The 23,106-nt window shown below is 40.1% G+C and overlaps 1 protein-coding gene across 2 annotated transcripts; it reads right to left on the bottom strand.

Annotated features, from left to right (window-relative positions):
• Positions 1 to 33: 33 nt before the first annotated feature.
• csrnp3 (cysteine-serine-rich nuclear protein 3) lies at positions 34 to 22,384 on the bottom strand. 2 transcript variants are annotated; one of them, XM_068704173.1, is made up of 6 exons: positions 22,171 to 22,384; positions 21,300 to 21,340; positions 6,373 to 6,541; positions 3,726 to 3,985; positions 3,248 to 3,544; positions 34 to 3,071 (listed from the first exon to the last, which is right to left on the bottom strand). In XM_068704173.1, exons 3-6 carry the CDS (start codon positions 6,533 to 6,535, stop codon positions 1,938 to 1,940), a joined length of 1,854 nt encoding a protein of 617 aa, XP_068560274.1. In that variant the 5' UTR covers positions 6,536 to 6,541; positions 21,300 to 21,340; positions 22,171 to 22,384; the 3' UTR covers positions 34 to 1,937. The 2 variants fall into 2 exon arrangements, with proteins under 2 accessions (XP_068560274.1, XP_068560283.1); XM_068704182.1 differs by lacking the exons at positions 21,300 to 21,340; positions 22,171 to 22,384 and adding an exon at positions 9,654 to 10,000.
• Positions 22,385 to 23,106: the final 722 nt, after the last annotated feature.

Here is a 23,106-nt window from a genome sequence, read left to right on the forward strand (position 1 = left end):
GCAATTTTAATCAAATTTATTTCAAAACCATGTTAAAAATGAAACAACAGAAAATTAGTTTTGCTCCATCGACAGTTGGAAAACCAAACACATTGAAAAAAAATGGTACCATTTTGTGCAAACATTTGCATTTTACAGAATAAGAAATAGAAATAAATAAATCAGGCACATGAAGCTTTACAACTCACAACCAGCATGAAACAAAAGACAATTTTAAGATAGTGAAGCATTTTACTCAATACAGACTTTATAGTAAACCACAATAAATACACATTTCAATATATCATTCATAATAAATACTGGAAAACAAAAAGCCAACACAGGATTCTTAACTGGATGCAGGGTCATTGTAGCTAGCCTTCTCACACTGTATGCTTTGGCACAATTGATCTGTTCCATAGGCTATGTTGATGCCACTGATTGCCTGAAAGCAGTCTGTACACTTTTGTACCACGAGTAGCATGAGAGGTCCCAGCTACTCGACAGCCACACAGAACCAGAACAACTCTGGTACTGACCCTTCTGATTATAAAACATGGGCAGATATTTGCAAGCTTGGAAGAGGGACAAATATCTGTATTCATGCAGGAACAGAGAGCTCAAGGTAAAGAACTTCAGCAACATAGTACAGTAGTTCTATTTGCTAATTTATTGCAGACCCCCAATAGTTGAGCGGCCAGCCCAATTTCCTTTTTGTCAGTGACTATATAAAGATCTCTTAAAAGGTTTTTCACAAATTTTTGGTAAACACTTTTCTCATATCTGGCTGTTAAGTCCTAATCAATGGCTCATGGAAATCAGGAGTCATTTTGTGTAGCTGTTAATTACTGATATGAATCATGTTTGATAATGAGCTTTGATTGTCAACCTTGAAAATTTGCTTCCCCCGTATACAACTACCAAAGCTGTGGCGTATTTTCTATTAAACTAATGGTGCTTTAAGTAGGGCCAATAACAAGGGCCATGACAGTCAATTAAAAGAAATCTCATTCCACTTTATTGAGGATCTTCTCTAAAAGCTTCTCATACTTTTGGAGATATGTCAAAGTGCTACTTTATTAATATCCCTGTATCAATTCAATGCTTCAAAGAATTCATCGTTATTTGTAGTGGCACCTGCAAATTATAGTATTCTAAGAGTGAACAGTGGAGACATAAAACAAGTGAGGGGCAATATTTTTCCACAGTTCAAGTATTCATCAGTTAAAACTGACTGCATGCCACTGGACCCCACACATAAGTCCAAAATGATGTGAATTGATTTCTTGACATTTTATGCTTTTGATATTGTATTCCATACATACAAATAAGAATTCAGGCTTTTTCATGCTTTTCAAAACCATAGAAAAGCATATAATAGTGACAAAAACAAGAAGAGAAATGTACATTATGTACACAACACATTTTATATAAAACAATGGCAATTCTTTTTTTCCTAAATGTCACTGAGATTCCCGAAACAGCATGCATATTGTTATCAAAACATTTACAATATGTAAGTATACACATAATTCAGAAACAATAAATAAACTGACAATAAACCTTTTTGCACATTTGACACATACAGTAGACATAGAAAATCTCCATCTACAGTACAATATCTGCTTAAAACTAGAACTTTACATCTGAAATTGCAAGATACATTGCACAGCATGACATAACTGATGTTGAAAAAAAGATTTGTTTTATCTGTTCCATCTTGCAGTTCAGCACACTCTGTAGTGGAGGAACCCTCAAGAACAAATAAATAAAACATTTCCATCATTACCCTATGGCTTTATAGATACAGATGAAAATGTACTCCGGTGCTGTAAATTGCTATGGTCGGATAATGCAAAAAAAAAAAAAGGCCATGATTATGCTCCCTTAAAACATCACTTGGTCAGGCTCAAGTGAAGACGTAATGAATGAAAGAACACTTCAAAAGGGGAGGCCCACTAAATGGCTGTGACCTCAGGGCAATGGTCTGGTAAAGGGAGGTTGTTAGTGTTGTTTCCTAGTAAGCTCAGGTCAGAATGGCCATTGACACCGGACTCTTGCTGTGGCTGTTCAGCTGTCATACATGAGGTGCTGTAGGAACCCTGTGTGCTATTGTTCAAGTAGTTTTTAAACTGTGTCTGGTTCTGGGTGTCCGGCTGCTCTGCAAAAGCTGCTTTGGACAGCACCTTCTTCTCCTGATCAGATGTGTAGCAGGTCAAGGGGGCGGCAGGAGCGCCGTTGGTCAGCGTGAAATGGTGATTAGCTGTGTATTGTTCCTCAGTCTGATTAGAGTAGTCTGTGTACTGTTCGGCAGGCATGTTGAATGTTCCTTGGGCTGCGTTGGTCGTGGTGACTGGATCTTGGAATGCTAAGGCTTCCCCGAAGGGTTCAGTGGGTCGGCTGGTTTGACCGTTTGAGACGGCACTGGAGCTCCCCAGCTGATAGTACTCAGCTGAAGAGGAGTTCATTAAATAAGTGTTTCCGTTCATGTGGTTATCATGAGCCACAGAGCCATTGCTGTAACACAGCACAGAGGACAAGGGGACAACGTCAGTATGAGTCACTGACGGGGTCGTCATGTCACCCTGAAAGTTCTTTGACTTCTCCTCATCTTCATCATCATCATCCTCAGAGTCGCTGTTGGCTAAGCTTTGGGTGCTGGAGTCAGACATGACACTGCAAACACTGCTACTATCCTCCTCGTCCTCATCGTCGTCTTCGTTCTCCTCTTCTTCCTCCTCCTCCTCCTCGTCTTCTTCATCCTCCTCCTCGTCTTCGTCGTCCAGTGTCTCCTCCATCTCCTCCGCGGCCTGCAGGTGCATGCTGGCCGTCTGTGGAACGGCATCTGACAGAGAGTACTCCAACCTGTGCTGGGACTGAACGAGAGAGTTTCCGCCACCCAGGTCGTTAGTTTCGCTGTGGTAACCGTTGGTGGGAGACGCCTGCTGCTGCTCGCGGCTCTTCTCCAGTTCCAGCTTCATTATGGTGTGCAAGAAATGGGTCCGAACACGGATGGGATTGAACTCCACTCTCCCAGCTGAATTGGTGCAGCCCTCTTTTGTGCAGCCACATGGAAATGACATGCGGTCCACCTAAGGTAAACACAACATTTACTGTGCTATTCATTTTATTTTAAACAGGCAACCTGTGTAATTTGATAATGACATGGTTGTATCAAATAATTAATGTGCTTTATTTAATATACTATATCAGTCAATGTATAGAAGGGCAAGGATAAAGCTGAAGACGTGCATGTCATGGGATTTACCTGGCACTTGATCCCTGCGATGCTGCAGGCACATGTCTCTGGGTCACAGAAGACTCTGCAATCACAGCCGCAGTCCTCTCTGGACATCCGGATAGCCCGCAGTTCATGTTTCTCTTCCACATCAATCTTCTTTACCCCAGAAGAGCGCAGCAGTGCTCTGCGCTTTTTAGTGGTAAGTGGCTGCAGGAAGAAGTACTCGTCTACCTCTGTGTTGTCCAGATCAATGTCGTCGTCAGAGATGTCCTCTGCCGTGAGCGTGTTGGCCTCTTCAGACTCCACCGTGCCATTCTTAGTCAGCTGAAATCAAGAGGAATCAGATCCAAGTCAATTTTATAAAAGTGAGAGAACAAAAACAAAGTGACCCAGATTCCTTTCAAATTCACTCACATATTTGATAATGATATCTCCTGTGCTTATAAAATCCTTTATACAGAAATCTTTGTCAATATTGCTCTTATAAAGATTACCAAGCATTTACCTTGAGTTTGATTGAATTGAGTTTCTCCTCCTTCAGGTGATCTCTGAGCATGTCTCTGTGGATCCTCTCCTGCTCCACAGCAAATTCCCCTAGGGAGTACTGCCTGATCCAGCTATGCCTGTTGGACATGCCCAGTGTGCTGCCGCCCTGGCTGGGCACACTGGTGAAGCCCTGCCGCCGGCTGAAGTAGTACACGGTCACATTCTCAAAATGCACCCTCCTCGTCCGCAGGCGCTTCTCTCTCTTCAATATGGAGTCAGCTGCAAAGGAAGTCGGTTAATGTTAAAAAAGTGGCACAATGCCAGTACTTTTCATCTTGGTTGTGAACTGTTTCTGACAATTCATTAATCCAATTTGGAAAGAATTAAAGCTCTACGCTGCAAACCAATGCATCTTTTTATTATCCTTTCATGCTGCAGCAGAACAGACAGAGTGTTGTCCTTAAAAATTAGGTATTCTTTCTTGCCATTACAGCGAGCCTCTATGTATCTTAGCGCAGCTTTGTAGGGAAGGATTTTATCAGATCCACAAGCTTCCGCTTGGCATGCGAGTCCTCAGTGTGTCTTTTTAAGGAGAGCTCTACAAGAGGGAGAGGCAGAGAGGGAGGGGGGGGCAATGATGGAGCATAAATAATCCCCTGCCTGGCCCAGAGATGAGGAGTGCTGGTTCACAGAGGCAGTGTTCCCAGCGTTCGCCCCATATCAGACAGACAGGACAAATAGAAACCATCTGGTTCCAACACCCCCCCCCCCACACACACACACACACACACACACACACACACTGAAGGGGGACAATGCATTTCATTACAGATGTAGAGCTGTCAGACTGAGCAGAGCCGAGTTTTACTATCTACAAAGAAAAATGTAAACAGCTATTAGCATGTTTTAGGTGTAAAAACACTTAGCAAATGTTAAGGTCTTTATAATTAGCTTTTTTCCCCGACGTCTACATTAACCGATGGGGGAAAAAAATCAAGAACTCACAGGTATTATAAAGGTATTATAATGTTTTTTTACTCTCTTTAAAAACACAACAACACAGATGTTTTTCCTCCTCTCTCTAACACAACAGCATGGGGATGTAAAACCACTTAGGAGTCAATCCTTTCATCTTTCTGCAATGACAGTCAATCACTGTACTTGCACATGTCACTTCACAGGAGTGAAGTCTTCCCAGTGCACAGCTCCCTTTTTGCTGCCAGCTGACCTTCTCCCCAGCTACCAGCAGCTGCAGCTGACACAGAGGCCAAGCTCAGCCTCTAGGGTTGCAGCACCCTACTTATGGCTCACTACAGGGCCCCTGTCACCCATGTCATTTACACAGAATACAAAAATTAAAAATAAATAGGGCATCATAAAAATTGAGAATGTTGTGTCTACTTTGCTTTTAATTAAAGCTTTAAAAAAAAAGTCAAAAAAAAGAAACACTTTTTGTTTGCTTGGAAAAAACATTTTTATTTGGTGAAATGTAAGTATTTGTGCACATACACACGCATGCTGTCCAAACAGGACTCTTTTCTTTTGTTCTTTAATAATTGCATTATTAAGCTGGATGCTTTCAAAATCCCCCCAAAAGAATGAATAAACTACAACTGTATTATCTATTACACTCACATGCCTCTTAGACATTAAGATTTACATGTAGACTGCGTTACTTATTAGTGATGTCTTCAGTATCCTTTTGAACCTGCAGAGGAGAGGATGTCTATTTGTGGTTGATTTATCTTCGATTACAGTAGTACTGTATTTTTTAATACAAAGTCAATTCAAGCCAGAAATAACTGTATACTCTCTCAGTAGCAAACCTCTTTTGGAACTGGCGAGCCTCCCATAATCTTAGCTGTGAATTTATCTTAGTAAACCAAAACAAGCATTGCCGATCTGCAGATGTTTAGCTGTTGTTAATATTGTATTGTAATATAATTGTTGCTGCAGCTAAAACAGTTAGTCAATCAACGGACGATTTATTAATTACCAAAATAGTTGAAGATACATTTTTTCTGAGTAATTTTTCAAAGTGCAATTGGTGGTCTCAACCTATTTGATGTGAAGTAATAATTGCTGCTCTTCTCTGTTTTAATTGTTTAACATTTGAAGTTGTCACTTTAGGCCTCAGGAAATAGTGAGAGGCATTTTTCTCCACAACATTTTATAGGCCGAACAATTAACTAATTAAAAGAAAATAATCAGCAGATCTATCCATAATGAAAATAATAGTGTTCTTAGAGAGCGGTGCATTTATATGTACATTACCATCAGTGTTGCACACACACAGCTTGAGACTGCATCAGCAGCTGATGCTGTTCGCTAATGAGGGAGGCTGTCTGTGCATCCTTCCCCTTTATTACAGCACTGGACTCTTAGCATCACTCTGCCTCCTATCCTCTGCTCTACTCAGCTATGACAGTAAATTCATATTACACTCCCTTATCTGCAGACATGCAGATTTGTTTTGTCTGACCTGCATCCTGGATTAATTGTGAGCTACAAAATCAGGTTGTTTCTGAGTGTTATTCCTTTCTTGATTAAAAAACCCTTTCAGTGCTTTAGCATGTTTTCCCCTTGAGATGAAATGACAACATTAACCTTACTCTCAATAGCCACACTGAGCTCAATGTATGAATTTAAAAAACACAGTCACTCACGGGTAAAAGGGCCTGAGGCAGAGGGGTTGACACTGTCACTGCTATCCCCGCTCTCACTGCAGGAGACCTCATCATCAGACTCCCGCAAGGAAGAGCACGGGGAGGAGGAGGCTTCCACCTCCTCAAATTTCCTCTTCAGTATTCCACTCATGGCCCGCCGCATCTGCACCTGAAACCGAAAGACAGCAGAGGGGCCACACATTATTTAATATCCAGTTAAGGGCCTTCATAATCCTCAACACACTCAATTAGCAATGAGACCCTGACTCCCCCTTCCTCCTCCCTACACACACACACACACACACACACACACACACACACACAAAAGCTCTCCTGCCACTATCCCAGCTCCCAGGCGTTCCCTAGGCGAATGATCACCATTGGCACAAAGGAGCTGAGATGCAAGGAGAAAGCTGCTAATTACATACTACATCTGCCTTACAGGAAGTTCACTCCACTGTCTTTGACTGAGAGGCTGGAGAAAAAAAGATATTGGACCGGCTTGTCTTGCACTGCTACCGGTCACGGTAAAACTATGTACAATATATATGTTTGATGTATAGTATTAAATGGAAAATTAAGTGACTATGTATATTTAATTGCTGATACTATAAAATAAAATAAATGTCCACAGACTTATAACGTATTACACTGCATTGTACAGGGGAAAATAAACATCTGCAGCTTTTTCTAAAAGCCAATGCAACAAATTCCATCATGCATCCGTAGTATTAGTGTGACGTTTATGTGCATTTATACAGGTGCATACACTTGCTGATATGCATTGTGTAGCTATTAAACTGTGGCAACAATCTGCACAACACACAGTGATGTGTACTTTTATCTTACATCATGCAGTGCTAGAGGAGGAATTGGTGAAGCTGTTGTTGACAGGATAATGAGTGACATCCTGTACATCTGTAATGAGCTTCTGTTAGGTCAGATGCTTCCTACTGGAAAAAAAAAAGGCCTCAGGCGAATGCATCTATAATCACCGCAGAGCAGGAAAACAAAAAAAAAAAAACATACTGTGATTGGCTCTCATTTTCTTTATAATCATCAACAAAGTCAAGAATTACAAAATAATAATAGCAGAAATGGACCAAAAGATATTATCCCGGCTACAGAGCTCTCAGTGCTATCATTAAATAGTGTCATGATAATACTATCTGTAACAGTATCTCTACTGTTAAATCAGGGACAGCTCTGTTATGCACAGTCTCTGAAAAATAAATGAATAAAACGATCTATTTTTTATAGCTGTGTAGGTGCAGCTAAATGTTTGTGGCAGCACTTCATACAGAGGCTGTTGAAACAGAAGTGTTACAAACTACTTCAATGTCAATTGAGAGGGGCCATTAACTCCCTCTGACTGATGATGCAATTAGACCAAGCTCATCAGTCAACTACACTAAAACTAATCTCAAATGGAACTACTGCATTGTAACTGTCAAAAAATATATTATTTTGATAACTGCTTTTTCCCAACAAATATATTTATTTGTCAATGCGTAATGACTGTAATATTCCAGGAGGCATTTAATCCCTCATAATATGAGACATTGCTGAAATTGCAGTCCTTTAATGTATTTAGTTGAAGAGCCCTATGTTTATTTTTTTATTAGCAGCAGCTGGAACGTTATCTCACATTTTAATAAACCCACTAACACAACAGTGCTGCTGTAGCACAGCAAGGATTGCTATGACTGGCAGCTTTCCCCTCACTGCTTTCTCTCTTGGAAACTGGAATCAGTAAAGGCAGCATGCATCTTCACCCTGTCCCACTCTGTCTATCTGCCAGAGCAGCTTGTGGGGGAGTTCCATTCACAGACAGCCACCGTGTTTCATCTGGGCTCTGCTATCGAGTCATTACAGATGCAAATGCTGCCTGAGAGAAAGAGGTGCAACCCAGAGAGGACTAGCGCTGCCAGCAAGAGGGTCATTGTTCCCAGGAGGCTGTGCTTGTTCAGCGCAGTGACATGGCACCGCCAGCATTTGGAGGACCTCCAGAGTAAACAATTCTACCTTCAACTAAGGAATGTGAGGCATCCTCCATCTGGGAGAAAGTGGAGGAGAGAGGAGCCAGTCAGAGTACCCTCACTGAAAAGATTTCCTTTTCAGAAAAAAATCAGTTCTTTCTGAAAGGAAATCGTTCCAATATTAATTTGGAAGCAAAATCTATAAGAGGCTGCATCCTGAGCTGGAGTTAACCGTCTTTTTGATTCTCTAAAGCCAATAACTGAAGTGACTGACAGGAAACAACCAATCTACTTTCTCTTCTGAGCAATTATGACAAGACATAATGACATTAACTAATTAACTAATACTGAAATATATTAAATTGGTCTTGAAAGATTCAACATCTCACATCGAAACAGTATATAAATTCATGTATTTCACAATCCACGTCATTTGTTGGCAAACAGGAGTGGAAATTTCCACTAATAATTTTAGTCCATTTCCTAGCGAGGGTTCCAATTAAATGCCATTGTTGGAAACCTATTTCTATGCTTAGCCCTCAGATGATGCTGCACTAGGCTTTGATACCAAAAGTGGTTTCCATGGAGATTCTTATGTACCCTCACAACTACTGCGTTCCCATATGACAGTGTTTCCAGTGTTGCATAGTGTGTATAAGGGTTCTTCATACTAAAACACCAATGCTAGTTAACAAACAAATTATGTCTTCATATTTATAAAGTTACTTTCTCAGATTAACACATTACTAATTAATTTGCATGCTGTTATGACTACATGAATGGATGGCATGACATCATAAAACAGAGAGCTGTGGGTAATCTGGTTGAACCCCTTTTTTTATGAAGGCTAAATAAAAACCAGAGACTGTTTCTCCTATCTAACAGCTCTTTCTTTGTCTTCTCTGTTGCCTTACCACCAATCATGGCTGGGCCACATACACTAAGATACAAGGGAGAAAATCACAGAGAAAATAATGCAGCAAAAGCCAGCTTGGAAAGCCCCTCCCTGTGTTTGCCTGTCTGTGCACACACATCAACTGTGGAAACCAACTCCTGTCCTTAATCAACAGCGCTCTCGGCACTGTAGCACACTTGCACTCTGAATACAATTATTTTCCCCCTCGTCATTCACAATTTTCCCACAGTCACAATAAAACCAATGTGACAACTCAAGGCTCAAAACACTCATCACAAGTGATGCTAACAAGCCTATGGCATCTGGTGCAAGTCATGACACATCAGTCCTTCGATGACCAGATTACACTTCTTCTGTGTGTGCTGGCCCTAACAGGAACAACTGACCTGTATCCACTGGCAGACTGAGACTCCTTTCACCTCTTCTCACAGCAGCTCAGCCACACAATCATAAATGTGGCTATTCAAAAAAGGTGAAACATGATGAGTGAAGAAGTTCCCATTTTGTTTCAGTCCACTGATTTGCAGCGACCCCTGAGCTCCACGGGAATAAGAAAAAAGGGTGCAGGAGTGTGAGAGAGACTTGAATTTCCAGCTCTGACTGCACTGTCGGTACCATATGCTTTATTTTTGCAAGACGACAGTCTTTCTTACTTTAACTCCCTGTCACTGGGTTCCCCCCCACCACCCTATCTCTCTCTCTCTCTCTCTCTCTCTCTCTCTCTCTCTCTCTCTCTCTCTCTCTGGCCACACAAAGGCTCATTAGCTGCAGCCGGCTGAAAGGCAGAAGCCAGACTGGAGCAAAGCAGAGGCAGCCTGTGAGATCACATGGGTGGGATGTCTGAGAGAGAGAGAGAGAGAGAGAGAGAGAGAGAGAGAGAGAGAGAGAGAGAGAGAGAGAGAGAGAGTCAGGCGTGCCTCTGCTCCTGCTGTCTGCAGATATTTTTACCAACATGAGCTGTGGGGAGGGGAGGGGAGGGAGTAGGGGGTAGGAGGAGGCAGAGGTACGGGGGGTCAGAAAGAGGGAAATAGACAGAATGTCAGAGAAATGGATAACAGGAGAGGTGCGAGGGGATGTATGAGAGATGCAGGGCAGTGGCAAAAGAGCTGGGGGGGAGTATAACTGAGATAGAGAGAGGAGGGGATTCAGGGGAAAATGGCAAATGGGAGGGGGAGAATGAGAAAGACGTGGAGTGAGAAAGGATAGAGAATGAGGAAAAGAAAAGTAAAAAACATCTGATGCAAAAGAACAACACAATAGGACCATCAAGTGAGCATAAAACTACAAAATAAAAGCTTTAACAAAAAAATCCAGGATAAAATCTAAATGAATGACAGAATATTGCAGTTTACATAAGAATGAATTGTCAGCACTGTAGTGAATGTGATCCTAAAACTTCCAATGCCAGAAAGTTCTGCAGAGGAGTTAGAGGGGCCTCAGCATGTGCTGTCAAAGAGCCATTATTTCAGTCTTGGATTCAATTGGGCCATATTTCAACATAAAAGGTCCTGCACTTCTTCTTACAATAGCTTTATGCTTAAAGGCACAGCCAACGTAGCATTACAGTCCTTACAAACGAATGATCTTTTCTGAGGACAAACACAGTATACAATGCAGTAAGAATAGTAGCGACATTGCTACTCAAAAGCATGATATCAATTGTGAGTTTGGTATGTGGTTTAATACAATATCTGTTACAGGTCATTGACAATGTTATGTGAAAGGACTTGTGTTGTTTCCTTGGTGCAACTTGGAGAAAACAACTGTCATTTGACTCTGCATCCTCACAGTGCACTCACTGACCCTCCCCTCTACAGCACTGCGCTCCTCTTCCACCCCTGTTGTCTCTTTCTTGTATATGATATTGTCCAGCCACAGTCTAAGACACATTAGCAAGCAGCTATAAGTTAATTTGGCCTTCAAAGATATATATCATGATATATATATATATATATATATATATATATATATATATATATATATATATATATTAAGAGAACATTGGTATGAAGTTAATATATACTGTGTAGTAATTAAGAAGCCAAATTATTATTTTTTTCAGTGTCATTATTTCATGAAGTAATTTGACAAGTAATCTAAGATGTATTTAGCAGTAGTAGTAGAAAGAGTAGTATTGAGAATAATACATTATTTAAGGATTTATATCCCTTCTAAGAGTGACTTTGGCCATTGAAATGGTTCCTTTTAAACATGCAGACAGCACACAGGAAGCCAGTGGAAGTGTACTGATAGTACTCTGACAGACTCTGCTGAGCGCTCAAAGATTACAGTCAGTTATTATGGCTGAATTAGATGGTCCAAAGACCAAGGAAGCATCACAACACAACAGCAGCAGCAACAAGATAAACACACTACTGTATTTACCTTCAGGGGGATAGACGTGATAAAGGAACACCTGTTCAGTCTATTACTGTAAGTTAGCTCTCCAATTAAAAAAGGCAATTCTTTATTTTGTTCCTTCTCTGTATGCCGACACAAACAAGAAACTACAAAACAACAAACACGGTATATATTGCAGAAACATGTTTGGTGATGTTACAGTTGATATGTGTGTGTGTGTGTGGGTCTCTCTCTCTCTCTCTCTCTCCCTCTCTCCCTCTCTCTCTCTCTCTCTCTCTCTCCACTAAAAGACCCTGCAATCACAATGATTGGCAATGACTCAGTTATACTAATAGGTAGGAACATGATGACTTACAGTGATTTGTGCCTGCTGGACCTGTGGGGTCTAGGTCCAGGCTCCCTGGCAATAGTGTAAAGCAAAGCTACTATCTCAATCTTAACTTGAAGGACATCAGTATTAAATGTGTTTAATAGAAATGTGAATACATAAGCCAATGCCTGATTTTCCGTTGTTTTTTTAAACTGTTTGATATGAACGTAATTATATTATGAATATGAATTAAAATAAATACAACCCAAATTAATATGTCCTGATTTTCTTGAGGTTTTTAAGCTTCTAAATAGAATGTCTAGGCTTAACTCTGGCTGCCATACTAAAGCTCATTAACACTTCCAACCAGGCAGGTTTAATAATTGTGACACAACAACAATAACCCATGAATAGACTGTTTTTGAATATGAATAGACCCATGAATATACACTTTACAAGAATCATAGAATAATTCTATGTCAGGGGTCTTCTGCTTACAATTGTCTAAAAACATCCACACAGTGAAGGACACATTACAGAACTCCAATCTGGATGTCTGATTTAAGTGCTTTTCATATCTTCTGTGTTTTGCTACATTTTAGGAGCATAAACAACTCAACTGTCATTTTCTCTTCAAAAGTCAAAATTATGTTACAACACAGATTAACATTTCACTGTGAATGAACAATGAGGAGAATGTACTATAATAATACATATAATACAATATATTCATCCAAGTTTTTTTTAGCCTATTTGTTCTTCTAATCACTTTGATGTAAGGTGTTATTAGACGACCCCATCTGCATTTCTTTAATTATTCATCCATGAGCATCACACATATAAACTGCCCTATTACCTAAAAATGCAAAACATAAGCTGGAGAGATGGCATTTGTTACACCATTGCGCCAGTAATGGTGACCTATATCTGCTCTGACTTTCAAGAGGCTTTCTTATTTCAATGAAGAAGATTGAAAACAGCAAGCAAAATCAAACAAAGAAAAGGTTTAGAATAAATCATTTGTGTATGCATACTGTTATTGAGGTCATATGCAAAAGTCCTGCCCAACTCCCCACTGTAACAGATGAAAGGCAAATTTTTAAATATGTTTTTTAATGATATCGCCGAACAGAGACATATTGTTTAACACAGATAAGCAAATAGAGGAGTGCTTGTTGTTTTCATTGCAAATGCTGTAGACATTTTTTGAAAAGAACAATATAGGTTAATTTACCCTGTTTGTTTGTTTCTGTTTTACAGAGCATGAACAAAGTGGAAGCGGGAGAAGAAGCAAGTGCTTGCCTTTTGACTATACTCTGACACATGACCTGCCTGCCTCTTTAAAAAACATTCCTATAATAGCTTTTTCCAGGATCCTTTGCACAACATTAGTGAGACAGGGCCTTTGGAAGGTGTGCATGTGTAGAGTTGAAATTCAAATTGTAAAAGCAATCATTACATAAACTCTTCAGTGATCTCGCCAAAACATTTGACTCGTAACTGTCTGGCTTCATGACAACACATTCAGCAACTGTTAAGCACCAGTGGCCATGAATCAGAACCTTTAATGGAAGAAACTGGAATGAACCAATGATGAATCATTGCACCCACTCTGCTTATCATCTTCATCACAGCCATTATCCATCTCAACACTTAACACAGCTATCTCACAGTATTAAAATACCATACAGAACAGATGGCAAATTTTTTCACCCTGTATAGATTCAAGTCCGAGGTCAAGGGTCTCCATCAGGTCGCCATCAGCTGCGTATTGCAGCTCCACTATGAAGCTGCACCATACAGATCAATGCCATCTGCCATCATTCATAAAAAGAGCTGTATTGCACCCATGGTGCATTTCCAAAGGCATAAAAGATACCTGCACTGGCCATAAACATTAAGTGGATGAAAAGTTCTTGTGGACCGTGCCACATCCCCACATGTACCACAGATCACTTTGAAAAACACATAAGCTACACAAGCAGGCTTTTGCCAAACTAAAACTACTACAACATTTCTACCAGAGCTGCCTCCTGAAAAATAATGGACATCCTATAGGAAATAGATCCACAGATGTTAGTATGTAAAAGGACACAAATATTTGCTGGATTTCTATCACAATCATCAAACGCAGCTCTGACAGATTGTCGATGCAGTTACAATGTTTGACTCATGTTGAAGCAGACACTCAACGCTCATCTACATACTGGCAAGCAGGCACCTAGATATTAAAGAGAGTCGTACAAGGAGCATCAGGATCAGGACCAACTACAGATCCTTCCACATCAACATCATTAAATGGAAGGACATTGCACAGGCAGACCTTTGTGGGGTAGAAATGTTCATGGAGCAGCAACTCTCCGTCATACAAATTTCCAATAGATCGCACAAGACAAAAGAGAGGCTTACACCACAGACGGCATATCCGGGTGTGATTAGCGCCACTTTACCCTTATTGCAGTAAAACCTGTGGTTCCGGGACTAGAGGGGACCACAGTGGTAAAGTCATGTGCTACTACAGTATTTTGTATTCAGTGAGCTACATTTGGTAGAGTGTATTTCTACCACAACTTGATTCATGTTTGGGAAGGATCGTCATGGCCATGGTTAGACATGCATTAGGAGATAATTTGAATATTTATTGACACTGAATGCAGCTTTGAGCCTCCTTAAGCTCCTTATAGTTCACATGAGTGTGAATCAGAGTGTATGGTTGAGTCTCACCATTCTCATGATCAAACACCTATAACATTGTACACAGCTATCTCCGGCTAACATGCTCAGATCATATTATTTAATAAAACTGAATAGTGCATTCCAAGATGACACTCCAGATTTCCATGAAAGTTGATCAATGGGTGCATGCTTCAAAAAGTTTTCAGACTTCAATGGACTTCTGTGTTTTTAGGCTCACAAAACATAAGCACAAGAGCACTGCTCCAGTCGAGCCGAATGAGATTTTACACAGTAGAGACATTTCTCTGGCTGAGCCAGCTGACTTCCAACAAGCTGCTTGTGGAGAAACTCAAGCATTTAGCAAGCTAAAGGACTTGATGGAGACCAAAAAGACCAGTGAATGAGACTTGGTGAGGCAACCAGAAACATGACTTTATATGCCAATTAAGATGCCAAAGTGTTTGCTTACACATTAGCTGCACTAAATCAACTAGCCAATAGTATTAACAGCTGTATTAACAGAGTTTGCTTTGAGAATTCCTATCCCCTGATGGTCAAAAATTGCTTGTTGCAGCTTTAAATGTAACTAGTAGCAACACTGGTTGGTCGAAATCTGTGTCAAAGTGAACAGCCCTCCACACTCTCACCTTCCCTGTGCTACACATCTCATCTGCATTGGTGTTAAATATTGCAGAATAATATCCGTAAAGCATTAATTAGTCAGTTACATACGTATACACTAATTATTTGCATATACCATATCATTTTTAGGGGACGCAATTCCTCCAAGAGGACCATCAGACTCTTTGTACGACTGCCAACTGTGTATGTGTGGGGGGGGGACAGCAGTGGGGTTTTGTGTGGATATAGACTGATAAAAATTGCAAATCTGCTTCCTTGCTGTGTATCTGCGTTTGCCAAATGGCTATTTCATTCAATATGGCTGATCGCATCGCAGACTACTAGTGTTTCCACAGTGATGAAGCACACACTTATTCAGCCCAGATGGCTTGGCATATCTTTTTTATTAATTCTTTCTTATTTTTTTTATAATGTGAGGAAAAACATTTTTCTTCGCAGGAGTAGACCCTGTCTGAGTGAATGAGGGTGCACTCCAGTATAACCAACGGATGGGATCACGGTGCAAAGACAAAGCCTGAAACCACAAAAGATCCTGGGCCATGCAGCCAGTCTGAGGTTGTGTTCGAACTCATCCATCACTGATGTCACACACAGCCATACAAGGCAACCTTGAAAGAGAGAGAGAGAGAAAGCTATGCACAGGGTGTGAGAGAGATAACTAGATAGATATAAAGAGAGAGAGAGGCTAGGTCTCAGCTGGACTCCCCTGAGGAGAGGCTGTGGCCTGGATGATTATACAGCTACAGATGATGTCAGTGGAGGCTCCCTGCCTCAGAGAGAACACAAACACACTGCTCATATATTCATTGACACTGTTTTGTAGGGTGCAATAGATTCCTAAATCATACATGACAAGTAGAAAGTGTTTTGTGAAAGGTCAGAGGACATCTGCCTTAATCTGCATGTGCTAGCATCATGTTCAGGACACAATAAACACAGTAATTTGCAGCCTGTCCCTGCAACCACGCACCAAATCTAAATTTATGCAAAGGATGGATGAAATCAAAGGGTTATAGCTTGTATATAAAAACCTGAAAGAGTGCAGCAGCAGAAAACCAGTCAGTCATGTTCAAAACATCCTTGTGCAAATGTTGCAATTAACCTATAACATCTACAAACCTTATATCTATGCAGAATCCCTTAGCATATTTGCAACTGGCTCAACTCATTGGCCATGTTAGGTACAGAGCACTGAAAAACACCTGCCAGTTGTTCAGTGACAGTGACAATAAATATTTGCTCGGGCTGTTTTTCCATTGCACTGCAATAAAGGTCAGATGGACAAATTATGCTAATAAATAACAATCATTGTAAAATGCAGTCATCTTCATTCTCAGTCAGCCTTTAAAGAATTCATCATGCACAAGGATAAAAAAAACATTGAGCAATTAAACACAAAGGAATCCATTTAAAGAAATGCAGCGACATCTACAGATTTATGCAAATGAGACTTCACATGCTCTCTGTACATTTGTTAACTTGCACTAGCCTGAGGCTGCAGACAGATCTGCTCCACACACATGAAAGGAGGGAAGAGGGGGGTCAGGAGCGAGAGAGAGAGAGAGAGAGAGAGGGAAAGGGAGGAGAGTGCAGCCCACTGCTCAGCACTCAGCACACGGAGGAGCTGCAGCCTGGTGATGCCAGCTACAGCCTCCCTCCCGCAGCTACAGTACAGCCGAGTGCTGGGAATCATTGATCTGTTCTTCCTCCTTATGGAACAATAGAGAAAGCACAGCACCTTATTAACCACATGGGTCCAAAACAAAGGGTAGCTCTATATATATTACTAAATATCTAGTTGCCCCAGGTTTATTTAAACATTGCATCAAAGCATAAAGAGTTGGAATAAATAAACTGCCAGTATACTATGAATGGCCACTGTACACCTGTAAATGATTTGAATGAGAACTTATTGAGGGCTTGTGAACTCGTTTGACTTCTGGCGTGATGTGTATTTCTTCATAGCCCTTTCTTATTTCACAGCATAAGCAGTGTTTTAATGAAAATGAGATACATGCATAAATTCAAGAGTAATCTTTGAGAAGACATTTCATCCAGCATCTCAACCGTGTTTGTCGTTACAAGCAGTGATCAAAAATACGCCAAAGCAAACAAGCATGAACGAACAAACTCCACATTCAGACTAATGTTTTGATTTGCTGCAATTCAAGTCACTCAGAGCGGGGGCATAGTCAGGTACTCTCACCCTCATGTCAATCACAATGCTCGCCTAAATTATTCACGGCTCTATATTTTATTTATGACTATATTTTCCCATGCCACCTGAAAGTTCGCAAAAGCCGGTTTTGCTGGCAGAAACAGAGCTGCCAAAGCATTTCATAGAGACGGGGCTGCTTTCATCTCTCACTCAGACTGGGAAAGCTGTGGGATGAGGAGTTCATATTCTGCAGACAAGCCTTATCATTTATATATAGCCAGTATCATGTTGAGATCTTGAATCATTTTTTATATGCAAAACATTCACACTGTTATCTGAGAAAATTCATGAAGTAGGCCAGCTCTGCATGTGATTACAGTATGGTGAATTAGAGTGTTATAAAAAAATGAATTTACGCAAAATACTTCCTGAGAAATATCAATAAGAATTGTTATCCAGGATACACACCTAATTTATTATTTATTATTCAATGTGTTGCTGGTTAGGATTTTAATTGTGATTGTAAGTGTGTGAAATACGTTACATTTAGTTCATTTTCACTTAGATATATTACCCTTTATAGCAATAATTCAAATATACATTATAAGACACTAACAGTACCAGTAAAAAAATAAATAAGTTTTTACTTCTAATTTAGAATTCTGTCATGATGTTGAAAAATGTTAGGATCCTATAATTACAGCAATGGTGCTTTTTTTCTTTTTAATTACATTTTGAGAACACTGCTTTCCTTCACATAGCATTTTTGTTGATAAAGTAGCTTATGACAGATTAAATAATCAGACAAAACAAAAAAAAAACAGAAAACATCTGCACACATATCTCCATTGTGCAAAATGTACTATCGAAGCTTTTGGTCCCAATGACCGTCGTCAGACTATGATACCAAAGTGTGCCAACACATGCACATACACAATCATGACTCAATGCCAAGCATCAATTAAATGTAAAGCTACAAAACAGCCATGGTTCGATATTATTTATTAATATTTATCAGGACAGTGTGGGTGATTTGATGAGATTTTGACGGACAGTGATCAAACTAACCCACTAACTGTTATCAGATTCTGATTCAAATCCTTATGGGTGCATGAAGGGCATCATGATTTTCCAACTCAGTCCCGCCAAACACAAGCCACACACCAACGAAAAGAACAGAGAAAATTAGAAATACAGAAATCTTCCAAGTGTGATAACCAAATATTCATTCTAACCTTGGCAGAAAACTACTTCAAAGAAGCTGATTGACAAAATGTGCATTCAATGCCTTTAAAAGGTACTACATACGGGATTCAGAGCATTGCTAAAGCAGCAAACAACCATTTGCTATATAAAGATATATACTGTGGTCTATGTCTACCTGGGAAGAGAATTAAGTCGCTCTCCTTTTGTGTATGTTATCCGAGCTTCTGCTTGTTTTGTGGACATGCTTTTAGTGCGTGTTAGTGCATGTGAGCCTGCCCCACTGGTTAGCTCAAGGCCGCCACTCAGCACTGCTCTCGTTCACCACATACAATTCTTTTACATTTACATGTAGCACAACAAAAACCCAACATGAAAAGCACTGGAGGAGTGGTTCAACATTTTGTGAATGTGGTGTTTGAATGCCTTATATGAAGGTGTTTCAAAATATGGTTTATCTTGTAAATTATAACAAGCTCAGAAGGCATAACTCTGATTTGTTGTGCAATGGAATCAAATTGACATAACCTATCTTATCTTACATGATTTGATCCAATATTCCTAGTTTCCTTAGTCTGAATCTTTACCAAAACTGCATGTGTATCAATGCAGTAGCATTACAAGTATCACTGAATAAGGATATTAATTGTGTTGTTATTGTATTCATTTGAAATGAAAACTGAAATGTACAATCTGTAACCTACTGACTGTAGAATATTTGCAAATAAAACAAATAAATACAGAAATACCTCAGATGTTGATGTCTGTACTAGCTATAAGAAGTTGATGAGGAGGTGCACTGACAAATAAAACACATCAAGGCAGAGAAATATGTTTTCTTTCCTTAACACTTAATTAGCTGGCAGCAGACAAAAGATTCCAAATAGGTGTCATGGCAACATCTCAAGAGAGCACAGCCCTGAACCGTGAAAGCCCAGAGCTCAGCCAGGAAGGAGCCAGAGACAAAACAAGAGTCACATCAAAAGCATCTAAATTGGAACCATGAACCCTGCTGAGATGCACAAAGCTGCTCAGTAATCTAAAAGGTTGATATTAGTTCACACGACAATCCTATACTTCGTTGATGCTGCTATTTTAATTTGGTGAAAAAAAACAATTAATGAGAAAAGGACTGAATGGAATTACTGGGGGCTCCAGTTAGAAGATCATGGGTTGTTTGTATCACACAGAACATCTCAACTGATCAAAAAGACAAATAACCATATCAAATCTTTATAGATCTTCTTTTTATATAGTTAATTCCTATGCTTATTATTTCATACATCAAATATTTTGTTGTAGCCTTTTGGGGACAGAAGGAGAATGGCAGAAATATTCTGAGCATTGGAGTTCTTTTTCTGGGTATGATGGTGCACTTTTTAGAATATAGAATGGTAAATATATTTTTTAAAGTTCATAATGTTTGTTAGATTCTTCTCACTCATTGAGGTGGTAAGATGTTAAGCAAGGTGCAAAACATTCTATTGTTTTGGACCAACAAATCCAGGAGATTGTTTTAATTTCTTGCTTAATCTAAAACACAATCCACCGAGCCTTCCCCACGTCAATTTACAATGTGACCTTTAACCTCACTCAGTACATCTGCCTGAACCTCCAGGTGCAGCTTGAATCCACGGATTCTTGTTGTTCCCACATAGAAGGAAACAAAATGATTTAGCTGTGCATGTGAACCTTTGTGTGCAGACAAGTCACCCACACCAGCCTCCTGCAGAGAGACTCTCCTTAGTGCTGTTCAGCCATAACACCTTTCCTGTGAATCTTTAATGGATCCTTAATTCACTGTATCAAGCTTTAGCCATCTGTGTTACAGTATGTAACAGCAGCATGACTGAATCACATATTCAAATAAGCCATCTTAATGATGCAGCCTTTAACAAGTAAATACATCTACTTAATGTTGCAATGTCCTTAAACTCAGTGCCACATGTACTAATTATATTCTGCTCCTCTGAGGACTGGGTGAAGATAGATTAAGGAGACAGATGGATTGAGGAGGGAAATACAGTCATAAGACTGTGTCACTCACACACATCCCCCCCTTTCAAATCTCAATCACAAAGATGGAATGGTTGTGTGACTGCATGTATGAGTGCATGTTTTCGCACAAGAATGGTCTGTTGAGGTTGGCGAAGGAACAATAAGCGAGCCATGGAAGAATAATGATGCTGCCATATTCAAACATTATATATCTAAAAAAAAATTAACAAAAAAATCAGACAGTTTACATATCTGCATCTTTTGATTACATTAACATAAACATATTACAACTGCATGGCTTGATAGGCAACAGTAAAAAGAAAACCTCATCTATCAGTCTGCCTTGGAAACGTGTCAAAGCCTGTAATCAAAAATAAATATCAAGCATATAATACAACATATACTCTAGAAAGGACAAGCCGTCTTTTCATCATTTTGATATCACAGGCATCTCTCTGGTATAATCCAGTGAGAATAGCACAGCTGTCTGTATTGACTAAACACTGTTGTCTGCATCAACATCACATCATATCTTGTTATCAAGAGGGTTTTTTGTGGCAGCGTAGCAACAGTTGCGCAAGCTTTGAACGCCGTCTCTCTTGCAGGCATGAATTCAATATGTTAATGTGTTGTGAAGGCTGGCAGTATGATATTTCAGACTGCAAGAAATAGATGTGGTCTTACCTTTAGCAAATAATATTACACTGCAGTGACCCGCCTCTGTTCTGTGGAGAATAGAGAAGAGAAATAGAAATATTTAGTTTGCAATAGTAACTGTCTCATTTCTAGAGTTCTAAGAGGTTATGTAAAACGTGACTTTAAATCATGTTTGTTGTACCAGCTAACACAAGGTGCCATAACAAGATGAGCACAAAGCCAGTATTTTGTAATGTAAGCGTTGCAGTGCACAGGTTTTATCAGGGAAATTTCAGCATTGATGTATAGATGATTGACAGAGCTCTATCCAAATCTCTTTGTGAGCCACTATTATAGCTGGGGGTGGGGGGGTATCCCCAGGGAGGCAGGAGAGGAACAGGCTCTCTGCCTGTTCTGCAGGAAGCTCTGCAGGGAACCAGACTCTCTTTGGCCATACACCAGTCAGCTGGCTCCTGGTATAGTAGCCTATACGACAAACATGTGCGACCTCAAAAATGACACACAAAGGCACCGGAGCTCTAACATGTAGGATCCCTCTGAGCTCTGTGTCTATTGTATGTGCAGTGAACTGAAACGGCCAATAGTTTGGCTGGAACAAAGAAAACATGGTCTTTAATTATTAGTGTAATTCCTTAATCTTAATGACTGTTCAGTTGTAATAGGCAGACTGAGATGTGATGCTCAGAAGAGTTTGACAAATGGACCATTCAGGGATGGGTCCCAACATATTGAGGTCACAAAACAGCCGGCAAACATAGAAAATGTCCAATTCCTCTATGCAGCCGAGAAAACACGTGAGACACAAATATTATGGACTTTCCCCAATATCTAATGGGGGGACATACACACTGTATGTGTTCAAATAAAGGCCTATCACTTACGATTTGCCCATACTCACCATTCATTTCGTTACTATCATCTGTATCCAGCCAGTCAATGACGCCCCTCTCTCAATGGACTTCACAGTTTTTCGCTAAGCCAGTTTCCCTTTCCTCCGCTGTGAGATCATTAAAAACCGGTACCGGGTCTCCCGAGTAGCGTTGGACTAACCGGCACAATCGCCGCATATAACGGTGTTTCAACAAGCACTCCTCCCGGCTGCTCAGGGAACAATGGTGCAGAATCGGACTGACAGCTTCACGGACAACGTGACTTAGTCTGTCCAATCATGGATTTACAAACCGGAATCAGCCGCAGAGCGCTGCTGCCTGCCCACTGTAGGCTCCAATGCACATCGCACTGTATCATCATGTGCGCCGACTATTGCCAAAGACTGTGGGCTTGATTGTGACTTTAAAACATATTAAACAGGAATTTGTGGGGTCTTAAAGGCTGCAATTACTTTAAAACAATCGAATCGTATGGTTGTCCATGAAGATTCGTTTGAAAGGGAATCTACAAGGATGTCACGGTTTTGCGGTTTAATTCTAGGCTTTAACAATAATAAACAGATCATCTAGTTGACTTCGACTTCTTGGTCTGCATGTTGATTTTTTTTCTTCCAGTAGCTTTGAAGTTATTTATATAGAAACTGAACTTTGCACCACAGTTGCATCACTTTTACATCACCCGCCTTCAATGTATAGTAGATGTAGTTTTTGAACAAGCCACACGTGGTAATGCAACTGATTGAGAGGCTTATACAATGAAACAGATGCCTTGGCAAACACCCAGAGTCCTACTATATAAAATTGAATTAGGCTCTACTGGGTCCTGTAAGTTAGATCAACCACATCTAAAGGGCGTCTGCTGGATTAAAGCGTAATGCAACAGGAACGCTTAGTTCGTTTTAGAGGAAATAAAATATAACACGACTTCTTGGAGTAGAGGGTTA

The sequence above is a fragment of the Cebidichthys violaceus genome, unplaced genomic scaffold (assembly GCF_023349555.1).
Source record: "Cebidichthys violaceus isolate CVI_PGR_0920_01 unplaced genomic scaffold, fCebVio1.0.p SCAF_11, whole genome shotgun sequence".
NCBI classification, from domain to species: domain Eukaryota; kingdom Metazoa; phylum Chordata; class Actinopteri; order Perciformes; family Stichaeidae; genus Cebidichthys; species Cebidichthys violaceus.

What these genes read in the sequence shown, in the direction of transcription:
- csrnp3 (XM_068704173.1), bottom strand. Translation starts at nt 6,535, where the DNA reads ATGCGGCGGGCCATGAGTGGAATACTGAAGAGGAAATTTGAGGAGGTG. An exon ending in TGCCTCAGGCCCTTTTACCC is followed by an intron (nt 3,986 to 6,372) that starts GTGAGTGACTGT and finishes CTTCCTTTGCAG; the next exon opens with CTGACTCCATATTGAAGAGA. An exon ending in TCAATTCAATCAAACTCAAG is followed by an intron (nt 3,545 to 3,725) that starts GTAAATGCTTGG and finishes TCTTGATTTCAG; the next exon opens with CTGACTAAGAATGGCACGGT.